Source organism: Erinaceus europaeus, chromosome 18 (genome assembly GCF_950295315.1).
Source record: "Erinaceus europaeus chromosome 18, mEriEur2.1, whole genome shotgun sequence".
Classification (NCBI taxonomy): Eukaryota; Metazoa; Chordata; class Mammalia; order Eulipotyphla; family Erinaceidae; genus Erinaceus; species Erinaceus europaeus.
The window spans coordinates 71,580,176-71,597,506 of record NC_080179.1 but is presented as its reverse complement, the minus strand read 5'-3'; the positions used below and the strand labels follow the sequence as shown (position 1 = coordinate 71,597,506).

The window sequence follows — 17,331 nt, the reverse complement described above, 5'->3', positions numbered from 1 at the left end:
AAATAACTAAGCGGTGGTGGATTACAGCCATGCTGTACTTGCATTTCCAACCAAAGGGATGACGACTCACCCAAATCAACTCAGACTCACCCAGATGGGGAAACACAGCTGCTCCCCACACTGGGGAGACGGAGGTGCTGCACCCCAGCATTTTGTTTGCACGCCAGCAGTGGCCTCACTGTGAGGGCTTTTCATTGACGCATCACATGTGCAGTGGCCCCAGTAAGTCAACGGCATCAAGGCATCTCCTGACATGAAAGTACTCTGGGTTGGCCCAGACTTGATCTGGGATGGTTATCAGCGTCGCACTTACTCGAACAACGTCCAGCTCCTTGTTGCTCTGCATGAGCTGCTTCTCCAGTTCAACAATCTTGGACATGGCTTCATTCTCTGTGTCTTGCAGTTTTTCAGACAACTGTCAATTTTGGAAAGAGAAGCTGTGTCACAACAATCTGACCAGGAGCAATCTGACCAGACTCTTGGTTTTCAAGAATGGTCTCCAAGATCACTACGGCACCGGTAGAAGCCGACATGTGTTCCACAAGTTGTTTTCTAGCAACGTGGATGTTTGTAGTATGGATCTGAGTACACGCCCGTTTCTAGCAGGAATTAGGAATCCTATGTGATCTCTAATAAAACCCATATGTCGACTTCTAAGCATTTTGCCATACACTGAAAGACCGTCTCATTTCCACAGGGCAAAAAACAAGAGGATAAGAGAGGAGGAATGCCCACATTCACCAAGTACTACTGAAACACAAACACAAACACACACACACACACACACACACACACACACACACACACACACACATACACCATTACTGCCTGATTTGGCCCAGACCACTCAAAGGAAATCCTTCTCGAGGACTCGTTCAGACCAGCAGGTGACTTACAACAAGTGTGCGTTCTGAAAGTACAGTCATACAACATCAGCTCACAGGGTGGCCCATGTGTTTCTTTTTCATATACTGTTTGGAAAAATCCAAACTTTTGTTCTGAATTTTATTTACTTACTTATAGATAGAGACAGAGAGGCAGGAAAGAGTGAAGGAGATCACAGCATTGTAGCTTCCTTCAATGCAGTGGGGGGGTCAGACTCTAAGCTGGGCATGCACGAGGCACGTCCACGACACAAGCAGTGCATGACACAAGTGGGCTATTGTGTGGACCTTTCATACACTGCTCTAAAATAAACAACTTCTGTTGTTTCTTCCATCTCACTGAAACTGATCCCAGAAAAGAAGATTGGGAAGCAAGGTGAGGAAGAAACTGGAGGTTTACAACTAATCAGGGTCAGAATTTAATTTTTTTTTCCTGCCAGGAACCTGCAAGATTCCATTATTCCCTTTGATAAATCTGGCATGTTCTCCTGCCCACCCCATCCCCGCCCCGTTTTCTGTTGTTGTAAATTTTAATACAGACAGACAGACAGAGAGGGAGAGAGAGAGAAAGAACATGAGATCACTGAAGCTTTCTTCACTGGATGGGAGCTGGGCTCACACCTAGGTTGTGCCCATGGCAAAGCAGCCCACAGTCTGAACTATTTTGTTGACATTTGCTTATCTGTTTGTTTATGTGTTTACTTGTTGATTTGTTTTGGCAGAGGATGAGACACAGAGAAAAGATCTTCCCTTGTGAAGCTTCCACTGTGCAGGTGCTCACACACAATGACTGGAGGCTCAAATCTATGCTTGTGCATGGCTAAGTGTGTGTTCTTCACCCGGAAAGCCTTCCTCTGAGCTCTTGTCGGAATCTTTTAAGGGAAGAACTAATGAACCTGTACACGCTCTTCCTACGCAGATGCCGACTAGGTCATGGCAGCCTCTACCAAGGGGAGGGTTTGGGCTCTCCATCCAAATTTAGCCATGAGTCACAGTGAGGAGAAAAAATGAGGGCCAATGCATACAACACCCTTAACTAGGAAAATAAATGGACTGTTTAAAAGGGAAAAAAATCATCCATCCCAAAGAAAAAAGGAATTCATCTTACAATCAAGGTTTCTGGCAATCAGAGTTAATCCAAAGAATTTGGTTCTCAGGGCTGGGCTGTGGCACACCCAGTTAAGCTCACATAGGACTATGTGCAAGGACCTGGGATCAAGGCCCCATTCCCCCACCTGCAGCGAGGATCCTTCACAAGCAGTGATGCAGGTCTGCAGGGCTTAACTTTCCCTGCCCCCTCTCTGTCTTCCCCTCCCTTCTCAATTTCTCTATGTCCTAGTGATTAAAATGGAAAAGGAAAAAAAAAAAAAAGGCCACCAGTGGTGGATTTGTAGTTCTGCATCACCAAGTCCCAGCAATAACCCTAGAGTTAAAAAAAAAAAAAATGGTCCTTGCGCTTTGCGCCACATGCACTTAACCCACTGAACTACCACCTGACTCCCCCCCAGAGTTAATATTATGCTGTGAAAGATCACTGTGAAAGAAGGTGATATACAGAAAAGAGCACTGATTTTCTTTCTTTCTTTCTTTCTTTCTTTCTTTCTTTCTTTCTTTCTTTCTTTCTTTCTTTCTTTTTTCTCTTTACTGTTGGTATGCATGAGACCCCTTCTGTTTCATTTGGTTTAAATCCCCCCTGCTTAACACTATTCTATTTACATAACCACTTCATTCTATTTACATAACCGCTGTTAACAAGCACCTCTCTCCAGGGCATTGGTTCAATCCCCACTGTTTCATGATATGTTTTTGCTCCACCCCCCCTCCTTGTCACACCCTGATCCTCTCCTTGTCACACTCTGATTGTCACCAGTCACTTTTCTCTCCACCCTCTCTATGTCACACCCTGTTTCCACCCTACTTGGCAAGTATATATAAAGACAGCATTGTGAGTTTTACTTTACCTTGAGTTTAGCTTAGCTCAGCTTAGATTGTGCTGAGTCCTGCATGAATAAAGAGATACTGCCTACAGCTCAACTATGAGTCCCTGGTCGTCTGTTACCCGCCCGTGAAGCCAGCCCGGAGAAAACAACCTAACCCGTCGAAAACGACACTTTACCATAGCACTGCTCAGCTCTGGCCTATAGTGGTGCCAGGTAAGGAACTTTGGAGTCCTGGTCTTAAGTATAATCACTGTTCTACCTCTCAGGTCCACTAATTTTCTTGAAAATGCCAATTGCTGGCATGAACATACTTAGGACTTGAAGAAACATAAAGCAGGAGGACTGTGAACGAACTGCAGCCTAAAACACACATAGACTCAGCCTGCTCACAGGCCTATGTAGACACATTTAGAAAAAGGTGCTTTTAGAAAAAGGGCTAAGCGCAGGTGGCGCAAAGCACAAAGACCAGCATAAGGATCCCGGTTCGAACCCCAGCTCCCCACCTGCAGGGGAGTCGCTTCACAGGCGGTGAAGCAGGTCTGCAGGTGTCTATCTTTCTCTCCTCCTCTCTGTCTTCCCCTCCCTCTCTCCATTTCTCTCTGTCCTATCCAACAACGACAACAACAATAATAACTATAACAATAAAACAACAAGGGCAACAAAAGGGAATAAATAAATAAAATAAATATAAAAAAAAATTTTAAAAAAGGTGCTTCTTATTCAGCAGGAGATATTTTTCCCACTTGTGTTCAAATTCATATATTTGAGCTTCATTTCCCATGACTCTCTACAACTAAGATGGCCAGAAGGTTTGGACTCAGCAGGACTGAGCAGGAAAGCTCAACGGGAAAGAAACAGATTGTGTTGATTGCATTACCTCATGTCATACACTTTCCTTCTTCAAAAAGGCTCCCACCAGCCCTCTATCTCATTCCTAAACTCAGAATCTTTTAGTTCTGTAAATCTTTTAAAACTGTAACTCGTTCCCCCTTTTCTGAGGCGTAGTTACATGAGAGATGTTCTCTTCCAGTTCTTCCACCCGCTCCAAGGCCGCATTCTTGGTCTCGGCGTCTTCCAGCAGAGCCCCCACGTCAAACACGTTGTCCAGGTAAGCCTGGATCTGGACCTGCAGCTTGTCACTCTCGGTGTGTTTCAGCTTCTAGAAATAAGAATGCACCAGACGGCTGTATTAAAAGTTAACACCACAACACTTAACAGCCACACGTTCTAAGAGTAAGGACAAGGAAGAAATATCATTTTTTAAAAATTGTATTTATTTACTAATGAAAAAGATAGGAGGAGAGAGAAAGGGGGGGGAGGACCAGATACCACTCTGGTACATGTGTGCTGCCAGGAATTGAACTCAGGACCTCATGCTTAAGAGTCTACTGCTTTATCTACTGCACCACCTCCCAGACAAAGAAATATTACAGGCTATAAGGGAAAGACAGAAGCTGACTATAGAGGGAGAACCATCAGGCTTTCACCAGATATCTCGACACAAACCGGAGAGGCAAGGCATATTAAGAGATAAGAATTATTATATAAAAAATTATCAGCCATGTGTACACTATGTTACCAAACTATCCTTCAAGTATGAAGGAGAAATCAAAAGCTTCCCAAGCACGCTGAAACTGAAGGAATTCACCAACAACAGCCTTGCTGTGAAAGAACTACTGAAAGGAGTCCTACAGGGAAAGAAGTAAAGAAACTCTTAACTCCAAAGGAGGCTGGTCATCTGTGGGAACTCGACCAATAGCAACAACATTGAGAAAACATATAGGAAAAGATAAGGCAGAAAGGACAGGGTGGTAAGACCAATGTTGGTGGACTATGGACAAGTATCAAAGAGCTAGGCACCAGAACAGAAACTCTTAAATCTTTATCTCTGCATCACCTTTGCTAGAAGCAAAAAGGAAAAGTGTTGGGTGGGAGAGGTCAAGAAGAGAGGGCTGGTGGTCCGGGAGGTGGTGCAGTGGATAAAGCATCTGACTCTCAAGCATGAGGTCCTGAGTTCAATCCCTGGCAGCACATGTGCCAGAGTGATGTCTGCTTCTTTCTCTCTCCCTTACATCTCTCTCACTAATAAATAAATAAAAAACTTTTTAAAAAAAGTCTTTTAAAAAAGAGAGGGATGAATACTGGATGATTCCACAGGCTGGTGGAACTTGGGAGACAGAAAGGGAGAACACAGGATGAAACTTGGACTGGGATGATGTACTACACCAAAGCAAGGGACTCTGGGGAGGGTATGGATTAGGGATTCTGGGGAAGAGGCAGTTTGGAGTCCTTGATTGGTGGGAGAGGGAGGTAAAGAGCACGTAGTACACACCTGCCTACACGAAGCTGAGAAACCACATATGGGTATAAGCAAATGCACTGTAATTCATTACCTCCTCAATAATAAGTAAAATAAATATAGGGATGGGCAGACAGCATAATGATTCTGGGGGAAAAGAACAGAATCTCATTCCTGAGGTTCTGAGGTCCCAGGTTCGATTCCCCAGAGCCATCATCAGCCAAAGTTGAGCAGTGCTCTGGGAAAATAATAACACTATTCACCACAGAAGAGATCCAAAAGGCCGAGAAACACATGAAAAAATGCTCCAAGTCTCTGATTGTCAGAGAAATGCAAATAAAGACAACAATGAGATATTACTTCACTCCTGTGAGAATGTCACACATCAGAAAAGGTAACAGCAGCAAATGCTGGAGAGGTTGTGGGGTCAAAGGAACCCTCCTGCACTGCTGGTGGGAATGTCAATTGGTCCAACCTCTGTGGAGAACAGTCTGGAGAACTCTCAGAAGGCTAGAAATGGACCTACCCTATGACCCTGCAATTCCTCTCCTGGGGATAGATCCTAAGGAACCCAACACATCCATCCAAAAAGATCTGTGTACACATATGTTCTTGGCAGCACAATTTGTAATAGCCAAAACCTGGAAACAACCCAGGTGTCCAACAACAGATGAGTGGCTGAGCAAGTTGTGGTCTATATACACAATGGAATACTACTCAGCTGTAAAAAATGGTGACTTCACCGTTTTCAGCCGATCTTGGATGGACCTTGAAAAAATCATGTTGAATGAAATAAGTCAGAAACAGAAGGATGAATATGGGATGATCTCACTCTCAGGCCGAAGTTGAAAAACAAGATTAGAAAAGAAAACACAAGTCGAACCTGAAATGGAATTGGCGTATCGCACCAAAGTAAAAGACTCTGGGGTGGGTGGGTGGGTGGGGAGAATACAGGTCCATGAAAGATGATGAATGACATAGTGGGGGTTGTATTGTTAAAAGGGAATCTGGGGAATGTTATGCATGTACAAACTATTGTATTTACTGTTGAATGTAAAAAAAAAAAAAAGAAAAACTGAAACCTCTCAAGACTGGGTTGCACATGAAAAATAAAATAAAATAAAATAAAATAAAATAAGGTAATGTTATGGTTCAAGCCCCCTGGCTCCCCACCTGCAGGGAGGGTCGCTTCACAAGTGGTGAAGCAGGTCTGCAGGTGTCTATCTTTCCCCCTCTCTGTCTCCCCTCCTCTCTGTCCTATCCAACAACGACATCAATGACAACAACAATCATAAACACACAATGATTAAAAAAAAACCACAATGATAAAAAAAAAAAAAGGTAATGTTATCCTAGCTGTGGTAAAAGAAAACATGACCCGAGAGCTCCTGTGGTGTTATTTATTGCACATAATTCAAAAGAAGATTGGACATATGGGAGAGGGATTGCTAGAGATTTCTTTTTTTTTTTTTTCCTTTTTTTTTTTTTCCCACCAGGGTTATCACTGGTGGTTATCACCTGCATAATTCCATTGCTCCTCATGATCACTTTTTCTTTTTTTAACTGTGAGAGACAAGAGAGAAGGAGAAATAGGCAGAAAGGAAGAGAAACACCCACAACACTGTTCCACCACTCATGAAGCATGAAGCTTCTCTCCTATAGCTAGAAGCCGGAGGAGTGAGACTTGGTCCTCAGTCGTGGTTCTGTGTGTATTCTACTGAGTAAGCCACCATCTGGACCCACAAATCTCTTTTTGGTGACTATCCTCTTTCAAACAGAAACACACTTCTTCCTTTATCTCCACAGGTGTATCCCCCAAGTATATATAGTTTCAGCAAATTTTTTTTATATTTACTTCTAGAGATAGAGAAAAAAAGTCTTGATACAAGTGAAATCAGGACAAGACAGAAATTAAAAGCCGGTCAACTTCCAAAGGGAACTACCATCATCTATGACATGAAAGTTGAGAGAGGTCCTGCCCAGTCTGACCTCTTCTATCCTTATACAGCTCATCTGACTCCCAGAAAGTCTTTAGATAACGTTACACAGCCCACCCAGGTGCAGCTTGCCTGCTGTTTTAAGCAAAGCTTAATAGTAATCTGATCAAGGGGCTAGCTAGACTGTGGTGCACTTGGTTAAGCGTACACATTACAGTGTGCAAAGACCTGGGTTCAAGCCTCTGGTCCCCACCTGCAGAAGGAAAGCTTCAGGAGTGGCGAAGCAGGGCTGCAGGTGTCTGTCTATCTCTTTCCCTCTCTATCATCCCCTTCCCTCTCAATTTTTCTCTATTTCTATTCAATAATAGATTTTTTTAAAAGAAAAAACTTTAAAAATCCCTATCTTCAGAGAAGGGGTTTAATGAGTGGTGAACCAGTGCTGCACACCTCTCTCTCTCTTTCTCCCCCCCTCCTCTTTCCTTCCCTATTTCTCTCTGTTCTATCAAATACAAGGAAGGGGGAAAAAAAGAGTAATTCAGGCACAAACCAGAGCAGAGACTCTAAGCAACAAAGACAGAAAATCGAACTCTAGAGAAGTCCATTGGCAAGAACACCCATTTCTTCACATCAAGAAGCCTCCATGAGGTGGAGGACAATCATTTCTGCCCTGATACTAGTGGTCTTCCAAATTCAACGAGACCATTCCATTACAGAAGACAAAATCCAACTTCCAAAGACTGGGAAGACAAGCACACATCTGGAGCGCACAGAGCTACTTAGAACCATTTACAATTTTCAAAGTTAATTTTCACATGAACTTTCTGTTGTTTGGCTGAAGAATTTCAGGGAATGGGCTGAGCAAAGAAGGAGCAGCTGCAGAGCCTCTGCTCCCAAGAGTGGCACGTGGCACTTGAAAAGCCACAAACACTTCAAGCTGACTTGGAATAGCCACTGGAGGAAGTCTCCAGTGTGTCCGTTTCCTGGTGGTTTGTTTATTTATTTTTTTGATTTTTTATGCTCCCAAGTATTTAGTCCTCTCTCCCCAGCAGTCCTTGGTTCGACCTGCCCTGCCCAGATGGAGGCCCCAGAGTAACAAAGAATGCCAGTTGCCCAAGAGTCCAGATGAAGGCACAGTGAGACGTGACCCAGGCAGAGTCTGGAAATAGGAGGGAAGTTGTAACAAGGTTACGAGAGGTTATCTGACTCCACCGCTGAGCTGAGACACGGCTGGCAGAGGACAGTGTTGGCCCCGGGAGGTCTGCAAGAATCCAGCTTGCCGCTCAGGCCGCAAGGTTGCTTTTCACTGACAATGTAGCAGTCACCTGTTCCGAGCGTTAAATCTTCCTTCTTCCCACCCTACCTCTCTCCTCTCTCCTCTCCCTTCTCTCGTCACCAGGGTTATTCCTGAGATGAACCAGAGCCTACGTGGTGATGCTGGAGATTGAACCTAAGAGCTCCGAGCCTCAGGCATTCCTCTTTCTGATGGAGAAACTGAGAGGGGAGGGGGAGACCAAAAGGGCGGAGAAGAAAGACGCCTGCAGCCCTGCTCCACCACTCGTGACAGCTCCCCACGGGGCTTGAGTCCAAGTCCTTGTGCTTTACCAGCTGCGCTGATACTCAACCCAGCTTCACGTGTCCTTCAGTCACTGTGAAAGTGGTGCACCCAGTTAAGAACACATATTACTATGGGCAAGAACCCAGTTTTGAACCCTCGGTCCCCACCTGCGGAGGTGAAGCTTCTTGAATGGTGAGGCAGTAGTGCAGACCTCTCTCTGTCTCCCTGTCCCCTCTCAAATTCTGTCCTATCAAATAAAGAAGGGGGGGAGATGGGGGGATATCCACCAGGAGCAGTGGATTTTATGTGCAGGCACTAACCCTCAGTGAAAAAAAAAAAAAAACCCTGATGAGAGAGAGAGATAATAAATATAAGGGAGGGGATAAAGAGTAATTCAGGCATACACCAGAATAGAGCATCTAGGTTCCTGATTTCATCCTCAACACAGACAGAAAGGGGAGAGAGAGCATAGAGAGAATAGGGAGGGAGGGAGGAAGGAATAAAAGGGTGAGTCTCTTCAAAGACAGGCAAGGAATCAAATCTTTTTTTTTGGGGGGGGGTTATTGCTAGAGCTCAGTGCTTACACTACAAACCCACTGCTCCTGGAGGCCATTTCTTCCCTTTTGTTGCCCCTTTTTTTATTGTTGTGGTTATTATTATTGTTGTTATTGATGTCGTCATTGTTGGATAGAAAAAGAGAGAAATCGACAGAGATGGGGAAAACAGAGAGGACAGAGAAAGACAGACACCTGCAGACCTCCTTCACTGCTTGTGAAGTGAAAACCCAGCAGGTGGGGAGCCAGGGGGCTCAAACCAGGATGCTTGAGCTGGTCTTTGAGCACCACGTGCACTTACCCCATTGTGCTACCGCCCGACCCCCAAGGAATCAAATCTTACACTGAAGTCAAAAGTGACAGTTATACTTACATCCAAGTATTCATCCAGGCCTAACTTGGTAAATTCATACTGCAGGTGAACTCTGAAGTTCATGTCTTCTACGGAATGGACGACGATGTTAATGAACTGCATGGAGGCCACCTGGAATGGAATCGCCAGTAGGTTAAATGGGCCACAGCCCTGCCTTCCCAGTCTCGGTAAGCGTATGCTCTTCATTTCACAAAGTGGATCACACTCACCAACTGCTTTTTTCTTTAATTTGCTGGTTCCTTAAAAATATTTGGTTTTTGATGAAGGCAATTGGTTCTGAGTTTTGATTCTTTTTTTTTTTTTTTTTTTAAGAATTTACTTATTTATTCACGAGAAAGATAGGAGGAGAGAAGGAACCAGACATCACTCTGGTACATGTGCTGCCGGGGATTGAACTGGGCTTTATCCACTGCACCACCTCCCAGACCACAGTTTTATTCCTTTTGCTTCTGTTAGCTTGCTTTTACCTTTCTTAAAAGTAAATGATATGCTTTATGAAGCAGAAAGGCTTTTAAAAATTTATTTCTTAATTATTGGATAGAGACAGAGAGAAATTGAGGGGGGGAAGATAGAGTGGGAAAGAGACAGAGAGACACCTGCAGTCCTGCTTCACTACTCGTGAAGCTTTTCTCCCTTCAGATGGGGACCGGGGCGCTTGGACCTGGGTTCTTGTGCGCTGTAGTGTGTGCGCTTAACCGGGTGCGCCACCGTCTGGCCCCTAGAAAGGCTTCAGTAGGTTCTATCTTCAGTCTGGAATAAAGGACTCAGCATTCAAATTCAGAAGCATCCAAAGTCCTTGTGCTGTTCATACCCACTGATGCAATCTTACTGCTGGACTTAGTCTCACCTGAGATCTACAAGCCATGAAACCAGCATTCTGGTTATGCCCTCACAGAACTTACCACAGCAGGTAAGCAGGAAAAAGATTTAAAAGAAAAATCATGGATATTTATTCATTTGGGAGAGTCAGTTCTACCAGCCAAAGCTCCTTAGTCTCTGAGTATGTAGTCGTGGAGAAATTACAGGCTACGCACTGTGCAGAAGGAAAACGGCAGGGCCAGGTAGTAGTAAGCCCAGTTAACTGAACACACTGCCATGCACAAGTGCCAGGTTCAAGTCCCCAGCCTCCGTCTGTAGGGATGGAAGTTTCACAAGCAGTGAAGTGGTGCTGCGGATGTCTCGCTCCCTCTCTCCCACTTTCTTCTCAATGTCTCTCTGACTTTTAATAAAACAGCTCATCTGAACAATGCACCTGCTTTGCCGTGTGTATGATCAGGCCATGCTGGTTCCAGCCTGGCCCCTGCTACACTCTGGGAAGCTTCAGTGTTATGGCTTTCCCCTAGCGACCCACCATCTTTCTATCTGAAAACACCACCCTGCTTCCAGCAGTGACGTCCCAGCAATGAGAAAAAAAAGAAGAAATGGAAAGAAATGTTATAAAGATAAACAATAAGTTAAGAGAAACACTCCAGTTTGGACCTATACCACACTGCTCAGTTTCTGGCCCTTTGTAACACACACACACACACACACACACATACACACACAGAAAAAGTACTTAACCTGAGTTTGTTTTGCTGAGTGCAGCACTGAAATAACTCACCATGAAATCTATGTTATTGTCTTCATTCCTGAAGTGTTCCATCAATTTCTCAAAGCGCTGTTTCTCTCCGCAAACCTGAAACACATATTTTCATCATGTGTATTAAATTCTAAACACAAGCATTCCAAAATTAGAAGCAGAAATTTTAACATTAATAATCATTTCCAGAAGAGCCTTTGCTCTCTCATACACACATGCACATACACACACACACACACACACACACACACACACACAACTGATATCTCTTCTAAGAAATTAACTCACAAATAGAGTTAAAAAGACAGAGGCAGAGAAAATTCTGTACCAAGTAACAAATGTTTGGAAACTAATTCCTATTTCTGTCAGTGTCCTGGGCTACTTTTTTGGGGGAAGAAAAGTCCTATAACTACTGCTTCATTCATTCCACATTCAGGAAACACGTTTGAGTACCTACAGGTTACACGTCACGTTAGTAAGACACCGTCTCTGCTCTTTTAATATTTCATAAATCTAGTTTAGGTTCCATCTACCTAACTAAATGTTCTGATCCCATTTATGATCTCGGGGGGAGTGAGGGTGGTTGTGAAGACTCATTCGAAAGTGATTTTATAATGCTATATGCAGCATGTTATATTTCTAAGACAGCCCCTGGTTTTGACAAAGCAAATATGTTTCAGGTTCCATGTGCTTAACTAAATGATCTAGACCCACTTATGATTTCAGGGGGTGGAAGGAAGGCTGATTCCAAAGAATTATCCTAAAATAAGATTTGATAGCAATTTATGAAAACATATAACTCCATATTTTGGTAAGGAGAAATCCCCATGAAGACAGGAATTTTCTCTGTGGCGTTCACTCCTCCTCCTCCTCTATCTTTAGCATTACAAAAAAAAAATGTGTAGCAAACTTCTCAATATATTTGTTGAATTGCATGGAGATAGAGGACAAAGGGGTAATTATGCTACAGTACAGTCAACAAAAGGGCGAGTAAGTTACTGCTGTTCATCACGTGCTAGAGCAAAACAAGAGCCATCTGACATGCAGACCTTCTAATTTTAGAACTTGATTTTCACAACAGATTCAGATCACAGTTTACCGTGTCCTGTTGACAACTTTCCATTTACTTACACCTGTTCTAGCCAAAACAAACAAACAAAAAAACATCTTATAGGCAAAGGAACAGTGTGGAAGAAGCAGAGGAAAGAGAAGGGACTCTAGAATAGAGTCTGAAATAAAGTTATTTAAGCAAGAAAACAGACACCACTATAGAGGGCAGAGGAGACAGTATAATGGCTATGCAGAGGCTCTCATGCCTGAGGCTCCCAGGTGCAACCCCCACACCACAATAAGCCAGAACTGAACACTGTTCTGGGAAAGACAGGAAAACAAATGAAACAACAACAACAACAACAAAACTCACCAACCAATCAAATGAACACCCTGTTAGGGTTGTAGAGATAATTCGGTGCCTGGGGTGAGTGCCTTAATATGTGCACAGTCTGGGTTTGAGTCCTAGCAGGACATCAGAGTTACAAGGGGACCAGGGGCATCTCTGGAGCTGTGGTTCCTCTCTCTCTCTCTCTCTCTCTCTCTCTGTCTCTCTCTCCTTTTCTCCCTGAAAAAGGTGACTGGGAGCAGTAGAACATACATGCATGAGCCTCCAGCACACACACACACACAAATAAATAAAAGAATAACATACTTGTCTTACTCTATTGAGAGGGCCTGATTCAATAAGCCCATGTGTGTCTGCAGTAGGGGAAGTAATACAGATCAGTCTGATGTTGTACAAAGAAGGAGAAGGACTTGCATGGTTGCCATTTAACCAAACTCTTCTAGAGAACAGTCAATACGTATTGTTCCTAGAAACAAAAGGCTTGCTGAAAGGGGGAGAGGAGGCGTGAACCGAGCACCCCAGACTATGACTACAGTCTCCGGGTCTGGGAAATGGTCCAGTGGTTGAAATGCCCAAGGATTGGTGAATTGAAAAAGGGCTGAATTGCATCCTGGATTTTCTTTAAAGAGAAAACTCAACCCACAACGACCCTGGATCCATACTCCCAGAGAGATAGAGAATGGGAAGGCAGGGGGTGGGATGTGAAGATCGGGTGATGGGAATTGTGCAGAATGGTACCCCTCTTATTCTATGCTTTTGTTAATGTCTCCTTTCTTAATTAAAAAAAAAAAAAAAAAAAGAGAAAACTTAGCATAAGAATCCCATTCTGCAGGGCAGGCTGACTTCAGTCAGGGCAGGAGGAAGGAGGAGACGCAGGGCTGAAGCTGTGGACAGTCCACAGAGCCATGAGTTTGGCTGAGGTGACTGATGCTGAGTATGGGAGCCCTCACTGACCTCAGAGGCCACAGTCAGGGAGTCGGGCGGTAGCACAGCGGGTTAAGCGCACGTGGCGCAAAATGCAAGGACCGGGCGTAAGGATCCCAGTTCGAGCCCCCGGCTCCCCACCTGCAGGGGCGTCACTTCACAGGCGGAACACACTTGTGGGGAAACAAGTCTTGAAAAAACTCAGGCAGCTGGGAATCTAGACAACTGGGTTCTTCTACTTTATGAGATGGACACCCAGCCTCATCCAAGAGCTCTGATATTTTTCTTTACTGAAGACAGAGTCGGAGAGATAAAGATAGAGACCAGTGATAGCACTGATGCTTGCTTCAAAGTGGCCAAGGCTGGACTTGAACCTGGGTCATGAATACGGCAAAGGAGCACCCTATCCGAGTGAGCTGTTGCTCTGGCCCTGGAGGTCTCTGACTTGAATCAGCACAAAAGTGAGAGAGCAAGATTCCCCACTGTCAAACAGACATTCTCCTTTTTAAAAATATTTATTTATTTACTACTGGATAGAGACAGAAATTGAGAGGTGAGGTGGAGACAGAGAGGGAGAGCGACAGAGAGACACCTGCAGCTCTACTTGACCACTCGTGAAACTCCTCCTGCAGGTGGGGATCAGAGGCCTGAACCTGGGTCCTTGCACACTGTAGTGTGTGCCACCGCCAAGCCCCCATTCTCTCTTCAAATGTGTGTGTATGTGTGTGTGTGTGTGTGTATGTGTGTGTGTAATTTATCTTGGATAGAGACAAAGAGAAAAAAGGGAGGGAGGGAGAGACAGAGATTCCTGCAGTACTGCTTCACCACTTGAGGCTTTTTCCCCCCGCAAGTGAGGACTGGTGACTTGAACCTGGATTCTTGTGCACTGTAATGTGTGCACTCAACCAGGGGTGCCACCACCCACTCACCCCTCCCCCACATTCTTTTTCCTCCAGAGTTCTGAATGGGCACACGAATGAACCCCACTTTGGATGCTAGTTGAAACTTCTGAGAGTTATGCAAGGGAACAGCAAAGCTGGAAAAAGCACTAAGGACACATCCTGACATGACTTAACACAGGCGATGTGCACACCAGAAGCTTCCCTGGAACCCCAGAATAATGGTGGATCCATGATATCTCAATCAAGACATGTTAAGTGGGGATCTCTATGGAAAGAACTAAGGCTCTGTGCTTTTCGGAAGTACTCATCAGGACTAAAAGCTCACTCAGTAAAGCAAATGCCCTACCATGCACAAGGACTGAGTTCCAGCACCATCTGGGAGCACCATGACAGTATGGGGTGGAAACTCATGAATGGAGTGGTACTGGGGTGTCTCCTCTTCTCTCTGTACCCTTTTCCCTTATTCTCTCTCTCTATCTGAATGACAGAATGAAAAAGTCAGCCTGGGGGGGGGGGGGTGGCAGGCAGTAGCGCAGCAGGTTAAGCACACGTGACGCAAAACACAAGGACCAGGATAAGGATCCCGGTTCGAGTCTCCGGTTCCCCACCTGCAGGGGGTCACACAAGTGGTGAAGCAGGTCTGCAGGTGTCTACCTTTCTTTTCTTTTCTTTTTTATATTTATCTATTTATTCCCTTTTTGTTGCCCTTGTTTTTATTGTTATTGTAGTTATTATTGTTGTTGATGTCGTCATTGTTGGATAGGACAGAGAGAAATGGAGAGAGGAGGGGAAGACAGAGAGGGGGAGAGAAAGACAGACACCTGCAGACCTGCTTCACCGCCTGTGAAGCGACTCCCCTGCAGGTGGGGAGCCGGGGGCTCGAACCGGGATCCTTATGCCGGTCCTTGCGCTTCGCGCAACATGCACACAACCTGCTGCGCTACCGCCCAACTCCCGAAATCTTTCATTCTTAGCAGACAAATTCGTGCTGAGAGTGTGTGCTTTAGGAAACAGAAATAGCTTTATTCTTCAAAAGATAACAGAGTCAAATGTCTTCCGATTCACTGCTATTGGGAACATGGTAAGTAAGAACCTAACTGCGCAGAAGCATTCAGAAGCATTCTTTGTTTTCACTTATTTATTTATTCTTACAAGAGCATTACTCAGCTCTGGCTTGTGGTGGTGAAGGAGACTGAACTTAGAACTTCAGAGGCTCAGACTTGAGATTCATTTTGCATAACCACTGTGCTATTTTGTCCTCCTTCCCCACAGCCCGCTGCCCAACCCCTTACAGAATGGCATCTATTCAGTTTTAGAGAACCATACCCCTCAAAAAATGATGTAATTTATCATTCTTTAACCTACTATAAGAGCAAGAAGAGGTCTGGGCAGTGGTACACTGGCAGAACGCACACATTACAGTGCTCAAGGACCTGGGTTCAAGTCCTTGGTCCTCCTACAGGTAGAAAGCTTCACAAGTGGGGGAACAGTGCTGTAGGCTTCTATCTGTCTGTCTGTCTATCTATCATCAATCTATCTTTCCCTCTCAAACTCCCCATTCCCTCTCAATTTCTCTCTCTATCTAAAAATAGAAAGAAAAGAAGAAGGGAGTCGGGCAGTAGCGCAGCAGGTTAAGTGCACATGGCACAAAGCCAAGGACCGGCATAAGGATCCTGGTTCAAGCCCCCGGCCCCCCACCTGCAGGGGAGTCGCTTCACAGGCGGTGAAGCAGGTCTGCAGGTGTCTATCTTTCTCTCCCCCTCTTTGTCATCCCCTCCTCTCTCCATTTCTCTCTGTCCTCTCCAACAACGACAACATCAATAACAACAACAACCACAACAATAAAACAAAGGCAACAAATGGGAATAAATATTAAAAAAAAAAACTTTAAGAAAGAAAAGAAGAAAAAATAACTAGAAGGGTCCCTACAGTTAGCCCACCAAGCCCCTCACTGTAAAGGTTCAGGCTGCCGAGCTGCCAATTTCTAATGAATTCCGGGTGGATTTTCCTGACTCTGTTCCAGAGGAACGGTATGAACTGCAGGGTCCCCCACCCCACTCCCTTCTGCTGAGGAAGAGCAGGCACGCACACTAGATTCACGCTTGTTTCCAGATTACCTTGGTGATCATTACACAAGTGTACACTACCCTCCCACAGGAAACGGGAAGGCATGTTTAGGGAAGGTCGGTAAAAGACGGGTCCCACATCAAAGGGAAGACAGCGAGCTCACGCAGCTCACATCTGGACCACCCCGAACACGTGGTTAAAAGGGAACCATCGAGCTGAACATGCCCCTTGAGCTTTGAGCTTAACTAGCCTGGCTTCAGAGAGCTAAGGAGGATCAAAGCACAAGACGCCAGTTCTCAGTTATCTGCAGAATCCACACGTCGCTGTGGGGATGTTCCCGAAGCCTTCATCAAAACGCACCTGACAGCCAGGCACATATTATTGGGTTGTCAGAAAAGCACAGTGTATTTTTTTATGTTGCTCATTGCAAAAAATGTGTCATGACTTTTCTGATTGCCCTAGTATGTACAGAAGACTGCACGTTGCAGTCTGGGCAGTGGGTCATCTGAAAAACATCAAGGAGAAAAGCTGTTTAAGGGCTTTTCAGGGAGATAGTGTAATGGCTAAGAAAAGACTTGCAAGCTGAGGCTCTGAAGTTCCTGGTTCAATCCCCACCACCACCACCACCATAAATAAGCCCGAATTGAGCAGTGCTATGGTAATGGAATGGAAGGAGGCAGGGGGTACAAGGAAGGAAACGCTGTTTAGTAATGGACTGGCAAGACAGCTCACCTGGATAGTGTGCCTGCTTTATCACCCACAAGAGCCAGGTTCAAGCCTGGCCCCCACTACGGTAACTGGAAGAAATTTCAGTACTGCAGTGTCATTCCCTCTCCCTCTGACTCTGTCTACCTCTCTTTCTACTGAAAAAAAAAAAAAAAGAAAAAGTAGGTACAGAGTAGGGGAGCTACAATA

The 17,331-nt window shown here is 44.8% G+C and overlaps 1 protein-coding gene across 1 annotated transcript in view; it reads right to left on the bottom strand.

Annotated features, from left to right (window-relative positions):
- The window catches only part of FMNL2 (formin like 2), a 296,607-nt gene that overhangs the window by 45,224 nt on the left and 234,052 nt on the right, over positions 1 to 17,331 (bottom strand). The window contains 4 exon segments of the mRNA XM_060178135.1: positions 314 to 415; positions 3,834 to 3,983; positions 9,543 to 9,653; positions 11,146 to 11,220. Of these exon segments, the coding sequence (XP_060034118.1) occupies positions 314 to 415; positions 3,834 to 3,983; positions 9,543 to 9,653; positions 11,146 to 11,220 (438 nt within the window).